We start from the raw sequence: 11,159 nt of genomic DNA on the forward strand, positions 1-11,159 counted from the left end.
TCTTCAAGGAAAACAAGTTTAGTTACCCAAATTTGTCGCTCTCCATGATAGAGCTCTCAAAATCAAAAGCAAAATCGTGATTCCTGACCTCAATTTCTCAGAAAACCGTTGTTTCTCCTCTCCCCTGTTCTTTCTCCTTCTCTTTCGTTGTCTCACCCTCTTCTTTTCTTTTCTTTTTTTCTGTTTTCCCTTCTTTCTTCTTTTCTTTTCTTTCCTTTTCTGTTATTTTCTCTTTGTTTTTTAAACACATGTCTCACACACACACCAAGTCAACCCATACACATGTGTCCAACCAATTTTTTTTCCTTTTAATTAAAGCTGAAAATACCATTATTGTAACGCCCCGCGTTATTCAAGTTAGATTTAATCTTGAATCTCGAGGTTCTACCCCAAATTAATTAAATTTATATCGGCATTAACTTATTTTATTTTGTTTTATTCTTACGATATTTTATTTTGGATCATTGAGGAATCATGACGATTTATAATTAAAACATATGAGAGATTCTAGTTCTTCAAACCTTTGGGCCATATGTTAGAATTAGAATTTGGGCCTTTTTCTTTCAAGTCCAAACAAAAGGGAAACAAAACAAGAGGGGGAAAGGCCAAAACACAATTTTTTTTCTTTTCCCTCATCCTTCATGCAAAACCCCTCCCTCCCCCACGTTTTCTTCTTCTCTCGATTGGTGACAAGTTCCATCGGCGCCTCGACCTTGTTGTCTGACGACCCACACCGACAAGCAACAGCACCGTGCCTCCGTTCCCCGACGGCCACTCCGGCGAGCAGCAGATTGGCGACACGGGTGTACCAGCGGCGGGTTTGTTCGGCGTTCACGGCGGCTGGAGACTTTGGGGCGTTTTTGGCGGCTGTTAGCGAGGTACGGGTTGATTAGCAGTGACCCACGACTCTTAGCACATAGTATTGGTGGCCTATGCTCCTTGGGTAGCGGCCAGCAGCCTCGGAGGTGGTTTTTGGGGTGATTTTCCCTGCTGTACAAATGCAAACAGTTTGGGTTCTCGGCGATTCGACGACTACCCACTTCCGTTCAAGGCCCAATTTACGCTACCCACGCCTATCCGAAACAGATCTAAGTCATTTACACCTAAACGAAGTCGATCTCGTGGTAACGGACTTTCGAAACCCCCCTTGGAATGTTTTCCCATGGCTAAAAATCGGAAATAACTTGTTATCCTTCTTGTTTTATGATATAGGTGTTGAAACTACGCAAGGACTAAGAGCGTGGTAGTGTGTAAGTAGTAATAGGGGCGGGGTGTGTGCGTTTATGAACGGTTGAAAATGTCTCTTGGTTATTGGTTATCAAAATGCATATTTTATATCGTTATGATTACTTGATGTGTTAGTTAGGAATCATTGAATGAATACTCTGAAATTGGCCATTCGTGCCAGCGTTACGTTGGTGGAGTAGGTTGGATGAAATTGTTTATTTTTCTTTTGTCAGATGTGTATTATAGTTACCAGTCGAAAGATTCTGTTTAAAAGCTATGCGAGTTGTATCTATCTTTATCACTTGTGTAAAGCCTGTTGAAGATGTCTGCGAGTGTTGCTATTCATCTTACAAGAGCCATTACGTGTGCGTTTTCCCTATTATGTGAGCATGTTGCTGGTTGTTAAATGTTGTGTATAAGAACTTTATGCGTTAAAAATCATGCAGGACAATGTGTTGTGCTAGGACATTGTAAAAAGTGAAATTTGGAGGCTAGTAGTGAAAATCTTGGTTGAAGACGAGGGGTGGGGTGGGATGTTATGAAAGAAAACACCAAGAGTGACAGGGCCGGGTGCAAAGGTCGGAAACTGATATGGTACTACTGGGTGTCGAGGCTCCAGGTACAAAGGTTGGGGGTCGATACGCCAATCTCAGTACGGACGAGTGTCAGGGCCCCGGGTACAAAGGTCGGGGGTCGGCATGAAGAAAGAAATCATTAGATGAGCACTACTAGTTGGGTGTCGGGTTCCGGGTACAAAGGTCGGGAGTCGACACGCCAACTTGGTTAAAATGGGTTTCGAGGCTCTGGGTACAAAGGTCGGAAATCTATACGTGAAGGTGAGCGTCGAAGCCTTGGGTACAAAGGTCAAGGGTCGAATACCAAGTTATGTAAATGAGTATCGGGACCTTGGGTACAAAGGTCAAGGGTTCGATACTAAGCGAAATGTGGTGACAAAGTTTAGAGGGTGTTTGAGGATAGCTAGACACCTACGGGCTAAGAGATGTGGGTTGTGATAGTTTAACGCTCGTTGCATGTTGCCAACCTTTATCATTTGTTGATTTCTTGAAATTCCAGTCATTATGTCGTTTTTGTATATCATGTGATAGTATGCTGGTGCTGTGTAGTTAGTGAGGGTTACTTACAGAGTATTTTATATACTCACCCCCCCCCTGCAATTATTGTTTTCAGGTAAAGATCCGTGTTATGACCATGGTGGTGACGTGGAGAGGGCCCGACTGAGGAAGGACCATTAGGTTGCGTTGTTGTTTCTTTTTTTTTTGTTATTTATTATTTCACCTTATATTGTTGGGATAGTGGAAGTTTTCTTTTCGTTTCGGACATTCTAGTAAAGCGATGTTTAGGTGTGGCCTTGGTGGCGTGGTCCGATGTGCCTGGACATTTTTATTGTTTTTGAGTCGATGCTTTTCTTTTGATATTTAGAAATTTACGAGTGTTGGTTATGGAATTAACAGGATTTTATGTTTTGGTTAGCCGACAGAGGGCGAGTTGACTTCTTTGATTATTGGAGAACTTTTGGATTTTTTTTTTACCATGTTGGCTTCCATTGTGTGTAAAGGGGAGGGTCGGTGCATGTAGTTGGGTAAAATTACACCGAGTGTACTGTAGAAATTCAGGGGCGTTACAATTATGCCCTTCAAACTTTAACTTCAAAAATTCCAATTTTCTCTTCCTCTCTTTTTTTTAAATAAAATTTCCTTATTTTTCTTCTTTTTACTAAAAAAGAATAAACGCTCCTTACACCTACACATAAAGGAAGCAAGTTAATAACTTCAAAATTAAGATTTAAATTATACTTACCTTGTAGAGCTCTTTTGAAGTCCTTCAATAATGATGCTCTCGTTGTCCTTCATTTGAACATCCTTTTAAAACATATTCGTTCTATCAAAAAGTGCTTACAAACTCAATCAATCGTTTTGTTGACATTATGCTTGGATCCCTTTGTCCTTTTCTCGATGCTTGGCATATGAATTCTCCAACACGACAATTGATGTTCTCGGTCATGGCTTTGTTTAGATGACTTTTTGGACAATAACTTTTCCATGACTGTAGGCAACAATAATACATTTTCATGATCACCTACACAAAAGGGAAATAAGTTAGTACCCTCAAAATTAAAATTTATCCCATACGCACATCTTAAGGTGATCTCAAGATTAGGAGAAGATGGGGGAACAAGCTCTTTTGTCTCCATCTTGTATTGGCCCTCCATGGGTTTCAACTCTCCTTGTGCTTGATTATGATTGAGTTTAAGAGCTGACAGCTCCTACAAAATTCTCAAAACAATACAAGCACTAGGACAAAACTTAATAGCTTGAAAGTAAGGATCCTTATCCAACAATTGCTTTAGACTTGGCTTGTATGGCACGATAGCTTGAACTTCTCCTGGTCCCTCTTTTTGCTATCTACTCCCATTCTTCTCACTTTGATAAAAAATTGATTCTCCATGTGTTGGTTCAAGAGTAGATATTTTATCATCTTGAGAAACTTCACTATCCAACAGACTTGGAGTAGTATGCAAGTCACAAAGAATGTCATTTTCTAATTTACTACTCTTTATCTTAATAATGGGGATGCTATCACAAAATAACTTGCAATCAAATAAAATGTGGTCAACATGCATATCATCACAAGACAATTTACCTTCATCCTCTTTTGAACTTACCTTTATGCTCTCGGCCTTCTAACCTTGGTTGGAGATACTCACCTTTTCTTCTTGCAGTTTGGTTGCCTCCTTGATGGTGGGCTCTTTCCTTCTTTCCACCAACTTGGTTTCATCTTTGGTGGCGGCAATTGCTATGACTCTTGTTGAATTAAAGGATGAAAGAATTTCTATGGGATGAACTCTACAATCACCGATTGATCAAATACATACAAGTCTTGAGAATTCTATAGAAAGGAAAAGGACAGGTAGAGAAAACCTTTAAAGTTCCATAATTAATAATTAGATTAAGGGAGAGAGAAGAAGATAAAACACTTCAAATTCCATAAGTAATGACTCATAATCGATGAAACGAAAACAACTAGAACTTGAGATAGTGACAGAGTTAGTTAAAGAAAAATATAGACGACGATAATTTTTGACGAAATAGTGGATAGAGAGGATGAGGATTTGGAGTGAGGGAGAGGAGGAATGACCGACACAATTGCCACAAAAAATTAAAATGTCAAAATGGAAATAGAAAGTTTCTGTCACGTTTCCATTTTATATATAGGATAAATTAGTGTATTACCAGGTGCGATGTTTCATAATTATACAATAATCTAAATTTGAAATAATTATGGGTGAACTATTTAAGTAGAATTATTTTTTTAAAATTAATTAAGATTGTATTTTTATATCCTCTCGTGAATTTATTTTGTTTAGTTTGTTCAAAATTTTATTTAACATATCGTATTTATGGTCAATTTAATTTTGATGTAGCTATATTGAGTATATTTTTTTGATTTTATAATATGGTATTATTACGATAAGAACGAGAATTTGAATACATTTTTTTTTAAATGTTGTGATGCGTTAATTAAAACCGTTGAAATTTAATAATTAATTTTAGTTCATGAATATACATCTATTCATTAGTTTTTATATAATAAATCATAATTTTTTTTATAATATCATATATTTCTTTACGCATAGCTTATAGTTTATAGCGAAATAATTCATGGTGAGTATATATCGATTTAAATGCGTTAATATATTCCATAATTCATATTATAAATATGAAATAATTAATTTCAGATTTAAATTAAATAAAATATCATATAAACTAAATTTATCACAATTTAGTTGGTTAAAACGTTAATTACATTCTTGTTGATGTCGAATTGTGCAAAGGATCAAAGGTCGGCTACATCTTCATTAGATGAGCTATGGAGGAGCGAACTATGCAAAAGAAGACGTGCAACAAAGGAACAAATACTTCAAGCTCAAGTAAGCCTGAGTTCGAACAGAGTAGGTAACTTTTAGATATAATTACATATCTGGGTGAAAATAGAGAATCTTTTTCATAGATGAATGGAGGGGACAAGTCCATTTTATTGCTCCGAGAGCAGTTAAGCGCTTATGAGCTATTGGGCCATAGGTCATCAATGGCTAAGGTCAACATCTATATTTTTAGAGCTATCTCCATATTGGCTTAGGTAAATATGCCCCTATTGTCGAGTTTTGAGCTTAATAAGTCAGCTGATCTATTGATGAGTCGTCTTCTAGTAGTGCTTTGTGTTTGAGCCTCATGTCAATGATGAAAACCAAAGATATGTATTTGTTAGGTTTCATATTGTCGTGATCAATCCACGAGTCATTTACTACCTTGTTAATTTTATAATAAAATTGTCTGTTGCCACTTTGAACTCTGTTTGAACCCGAAATAGCTCAAGCTCGGATACGATTTAGATCAGAATGTTCAGGACGAACTATGGCCAACGATCCCACACCTTCCCTGAACCCTTCTTGAGACCTGCAAAACAGGGTTAGCACTCCGACGAGCAAGTTAGTTCTAGTCCGAGCTAACCTGCCGAGTCTACTTAGGATTGTGTACCTTGCATTTAAGGCAAAGGTTTCTATTTATAGAAACTGGGCCCGACAGGGGTTCTGACACACCCTAAAATCGCGGCGTGTTGTCGGGTACGGAAGGGACACTGTTACGGACTTTGTATTAGCTCAGCTCGGCATTATAGGTCCTACTTTGACTGCTGACCTGAGTATTTTGGAGTCGACTTCTCCATTTCACCCGCGTGTTTAACCAGCTCACCTTTTCCATCATGACACGTGGCAGGCCAGGATTCGTCTCCAACATTGGCCCCCACTTCGGCGGGGCGGAGGTCGGCTCGGCGAAGTCCTCCGAGCTAACTGGAGGCGGGTCGAATCCACGCGTGCATGTGTGACGTCATGGATGTCGTCAGCCCTAGCTTCTGCTTTGGGAACCCAAACGTCGTCGTGGGGACAGCCTGGCGTGGGCGGATCTTGTCCGTTGATCCCTTCTTGATCGAACGGCTCTCGTGCCTCCGGGCTATCCTATAAAAGGCGAAAGTCTTTCACTTTTCACTTTTGAGTTTTCGTGTACCTCAGTCGTTTCCAAGTCAGGTACTCTCTCCCTCTTTCTTTAGATCGTTCTTTTAAATCCTCCATCGGGTCTGGCGATGAGTAGCTCGTCTAGGGATTCGTCGTCTGGGTCTTCTAGTTCCTCTAGTTCAGAAGACGTTTTAGGAGATCCGACTTTAGCTCCTACCTCAAGGAACCCTTACGCCGAGGATAGCTCGGCAAACCCCAACATAGCTTCAACCTCGGGAAACCCTGACCTCGGCCCTGTAGTTGAACTTCCTCCTTCATCTTGCTCGGTAGGTAGGTTGGCCGAGCTCTGCAAAACTTACTCGATCCCCAACTCCATAGAACTTAGGGTGCCTAACATCGGGGAACACCTCGACGACCCTCCCCCGGGCTTCGTCAGTTTCTACCCCCAGATGTTCCATAGGGGGGTTAGACTCCCACTCCACCCTTTTATACAAAGGTTCCTTAGTGCAGTCAACCTCGCCCCAGCTCAACTCTCCCCTAATGGATGGTCTACCGTGCTCAGAGCCTACGTCCTGTGGTTGGTCCTCCGAGACGAGGATGAGGACAGGCTCACGGTGGACCAGCTCTTAGCGACCCACACGGTCAAAGCCTCCAACGAGGGAGAGGGTCGGTACTACCTCTCAGCTCGGCGGAACGTAGGTTAGCTGATCAGGAACCCCTCCTCTAACAAAAATTGGAAGGAGTGTTGGTTCCTCGTCTCTGGCGAGTGGCTTCTGAGGGACGGTGGGGGTGAGCCGACCTGCCAAGTCCCAGTAGAGTTCGGGGACGTAGGTGAGTGTCTTAGGCGCGAGCTAGGGGGTGTGTTTTTTTGTCTTCTTAACTTGAGCGACCTCGTTGCTAACGTCGGCTTGTTTTGCAGCTCTTCCATCCCCCATTCCGAGGATCAACAACAAGTCTTGGGAGATCATCAAACGAGCCCAAGGTCGGAGACTAAAGTACGCGCTGTGGGGTGAAGCACTCGTCTCAAACTCCCACCTCTTCTCCAGCGGCCTTAGTCGTCACGATCAACCAGACGAGCTCAAGAAGCTGCCCAAACCTCGGCAACGCAGCTCGCAGAAACGCAAAGCTCCTGAAGGTAACTTCTTCTCGGCACCTCAACTCATTCAACGGAAGTCTCCAAATTAACCTCGTCTTCTTTGCAGGAATGACTTCCAAATTCCTCGCACTCAGCAGTACAAAGCGGCAGCGGGCTCGGCCTCGGTTGCTCCGCTGGCGCCCCCCAAGTTCGTCATCGCACAAGCAGCGCCAATGTCCCGGCTCAGGGCTGGCCAACTTGGCGAAGCTTCAGGCTCTCCAAGCTCAGCCCCTACAGACTGTCGCTGGGGGTGAAGGATAGTCCACCCCTCTGGTGAGGAAGAAGCGAGCGAGGGATACGCTTCCCTCCGAGGAGGTCAACTCCCGATCTCCGCCTCCCCCCATCGTGGTCGACTCAGAGGAGGGGTCGCTACATGGTCGGGGTCATGGCGCCGAGCTCCCACTCCCTTTCAGGCTCGCTTTCTCCCGCTTCAGTATTCACGAGGCCGCAACGAAAGTGAGGTCCTCGAGCTCTCACTTGGCAGAGCGAGCTATTCAGGCGCCCGAGGACGCTGCGGAGGCGGTGAGAAAGACCATAGCTCTTGCTGCGGAGGTAAGCTCGTGCCTACTCTTCGCTCCTTTTTCTTTCTCTTTCCCAATCTAACCTTGAACTTTTGCAGCTGCATTATCACGCTTGCCTCTCGGCCTCGATGATGAGCTTGGAGCTCGGCGGTCGGGACTTGAAGGAGGAGGAGACGAACGCCTCCTATGAGCGAAGAATCTCTGAGCTCCAGGCCGAGGTTGAAAAGGCGCGAGCTGAGAAAGAGGTCGAGACCGATAGGTCGAAAGCCTTGATAGCCCAAGCACGTACCGACCTGAAGAATGCCCAGGGCCGAGCCGAGACCGCAGAGAAGGGCTGGAATGAGGCTCGACAGAACTTGGCTAGCTGGGCCTACTTGGAGAAGAGAATCAAAGAATTCCCCGAGTTCGACGGCCTAGTTCGCGATATGGCAAACAAGGGCTTCTACTACGCCATCTACAGGCTCGACACTGCCTGCTCGAAGGACGCCATCGCAACCATCGAGCAAGAATACGAGTCCATCTGGGTGGAGTGACCTGCTGAGGCCGATAAAGAGGCTGAGGTTGCTGGTGCCGAGGCGGGGTCCAGCAAGCCCGTCGACCCTCCCCAGGAGTAGATCGTCTCGACCTTCTGTTGCTTCTCGCTTTTCCTCTCTCTTTTTTGAATCAAATTTGTACTGAGCCGAGGCATATATACCTCGACTCTCCATTAAACTTTAGTTTAAATGAAATGACGTTGTTTTGCTTAGATCCGAGTTATTCTTTCCGAGGTCCTTATACTTGTTGAAATTTAATTAAACCTTAATAATACCTCGGCTCTTCATCAAACTTTAAATTCAATGAAAACCTCTCCGAGGTCCCTATACTTAGAGAAATTTAATTAAACTCAAACTTCAATTTTAGTTTTGGCCTCGTTGTCTGAGTTTCTCAAGTCTTAGTAATTTCTTACTTACACAACGGCTTACGAGCCAAACACTTCAGCTCGGCAGTGTGCATTTGGGATAACCAGGTCCCTACGAGTTGACCATTGCATCGCGCGTTTGTATTATTGTAGGTCGTTTAGCATAGGTCATACCACGTAGTCTTCCTTGGCCCCATTTGACGTAGCTCGGTAGTAGTAGGCGACGCTAACGAATAAAGTCAAATTTGCACAAGTCATTGGAGATCAGCTTTCATTAATGAATGAAATTTTACACGTCGGATTACACACATTTCACTGATAATAAACTCGCAAATGCTCAACATTCCATGGGTGAGGGAGTTGTCTCCCGTTTAGGTCGGACAGCAAATACGCTCCAAGTCGGAGTATTTTTAAGACTCTGTAGGGCCTTCCCAGTTCGGCTCGAGTGCTCCGACATGTGGCATTACCTTCTTGAGGACGAGGTCGCCAGGCTTGAACGTTCTGACCTTTACTCTGGCGTTGTAGTATCGAGCCATACGGTTTTGATATTCTGCTAGCCGAAGCTGGGAGTGAGATCTTTTCTCCTCGAGGAGGTCAAGATTCACGAGTAGGGCTTCATCGTTGGCTTGCTCGTCGAAATTCTCAACTCTGGGCGTTGGCATGCTGACTTCCGCAGGGACAACAGCCTCCGACCCGAAGGCTAGACCGTATGGCGTCTCACCAGTAGATTGGCGGGGTGTAGTTCGGTAAGACCACAATACCTCTGGTAACTCTTCTGCCCACCGACCTTTCAGAGACTCCAGCCTTGTCTTCAGACCACGTTTGATGATCTTGTTAATGGCTTCAACTTGCCCATGAGACTGCGGATGGGCAGGCGACGAGCTGAGGTGACGTATGCCGAGCTGTTGACAGAATTGATTAAACTGGGCACCGTCAAACTGCTTTCCATTGTCAGTAATGATAGCGTTCGGTATATCGAACCGACATATTACGCTCTTCCATACAAAGCTGACGACCTTTGCCTCGGTAATAGACGCCAGAGGTTCCGCTTCTACCCATTTGGTGAAGTAATCTACAGCTACTATGGCGAACTTCAACTGCCCCTTCCCCATCGGTAGTGGGCCGATCAGATCTATCCCCCACTGAGCGAAAGGCCAAGGGCTTGAGATCGGCGTCAGCATCTCCGGGGTTGTCTCAAAATGCTCGCGAAGCGTTGACATTTGTCACATGTTTTGGCGAACTCCTTGTGTCGCGCTCAATCGTCGGCCAGTAGTAGCCCTGGCGGACGACCTTCGCGGCCATGGACCGAGCTCCTCCATGGTTTCCGCAAACCCCTTCATGAATCTCGCGCATGACATACCTCGCCTCTTCCGGGTCGAGGCATCGCAGTAATGGTAGGGAATATCCCTCTTGAAGAGCTTGCCTTCTTGCATCAAGTAGTGAGCAGCTTGACGTCGGACCTTCCTGGCCTGGCTCGGATCGGCGGGGACAGAGCCATTGACCAGGAAGTCCTTAATTGGGTCCATCCATGTAGGCTGAGCTGACTCGATCTCCATTACCTCAGGCTGGTCGATGGACGACTCAGCAAGTATTTCAACTGGAACCGTTCTTGGTAGATCAGTCTCGTATGCTGAGGCGAGGCGAGCCAGTGCGTCGGCGTTGGAGTTTTCGGACCTCGGCACCTGTCGAATCACATAGTCCTCAAACTGGGCGAGGAGCCCTCGGGTTTTGGCCAGATACCTCTCCATACGAGCTTCCTTTACTTGGTATTCCTCGGTAACCTGATCGACAATCAGCTGAGAGTCGCTGAGAATCAAAAGTCGCCTCACGCCCATCCCTCTGGCGACCTTTAGTCCATTTATCAGCGCCTCATACTCGACTTCGTTGTTGGAAGCTCGGAAACCAAACTGGAGTGCGTACTCAAACCGAAGACCGCCGGGGCCGAGGAGCAGCATACCTGCCCCACAACCTTTCTCATTAGACGAACCATCCACATAGAGTGTCCACTGGTCGCGGACATCTTCTCCTGGCCTGGGTGGGGTCAGCTCGGCAACAAAGTCTGCGGCTGCCTGACCTTTCAACGTCGTTCTCGGCTCGAAGGCGATGTCGTGCTCACTGAGCTCTAGTGCCCACTTCATCAGGCGACCCGACGTTTCGGGCTTGTAGAAAATCTGCCTCAAGGGGAAGTTTGTCGGGACGATTATTTTGTGTGCCTGGAAGTATGGTCGTAGGCGTCGCGCCGAGGTTACCAAGGCTAGGGCCAGCTTCTCAACACAGGGGTAACGAGCCTCAGCCTCAGTCAATGATTTGCTCGTGTAGTAAACAGGGCTCTACCGCTCTTCCGCCTCC

General features: G+C 45.1%; 1 protein-coding gene and 1 long non-coding RNA gene across 2 annotated transcripts; one reads left to right on the plus strand and one right to left on the minus strand.

The window, feature by feature from the left end:
* Positions 1-590: 590 nt before the first annotated feature.
* LOC148207777 (uncharacterized) lies at positions 591-2,771 on the plus strand. Its single transcript, XR_015787657.1, has 3 exons — positions 591-1,124; positions 1,213-1,250; positions 2,416-2,771. It is a non-coding gene; the product is annotated as an uncharacterized LOC148207777 (long non-coding RNA).
* A 7,262-nt stretch (positions 2,772-10,033) lies between these two features.
* LOC148207778 (uncharacterized) lies at positions 10,034-10,948 on the minus strand. Its single transcript, XM_088118289.1, has one exon. It carries the CDS (start codon positions 10,946-10,948, stop codon positions 10,034-10,036), a length of 915 nt encoding a protein of 304 aa, XP_087974415.1.
* Between the last annotated feature and the right edge of the window lie 211 nt (positions 10,949-11,159).

Source organism: Momordica charantia, unplaced genomic scaffold (assembly GCF_013281855.1).
Source record: "Momordica charantia cultivar OHB3-1 unplaced genomic scaffold, Mcharantia_2.0 BLBB01000083.1, whole genome shotgun sequence".
In the NCBI taxonomy this organism is placed as follows: domain Eukaryota; kingdom Viridiplantae; phylum Streptophyta; class Magnoliopsida; order Cucurbitales; family Cucurbitaceae; genus Momordica; species Momordica charantia.

Bases quoted from the DNA above. Each gene is read 5' to 3' on its own strand.
- LOC148207778 (XM_088118289.1), bottom strand. From the start codon at position 10,948: ATGAAGTGGGCACTAGAGCTCAGTGAGCACGACATCGCCTTCGAGCCG.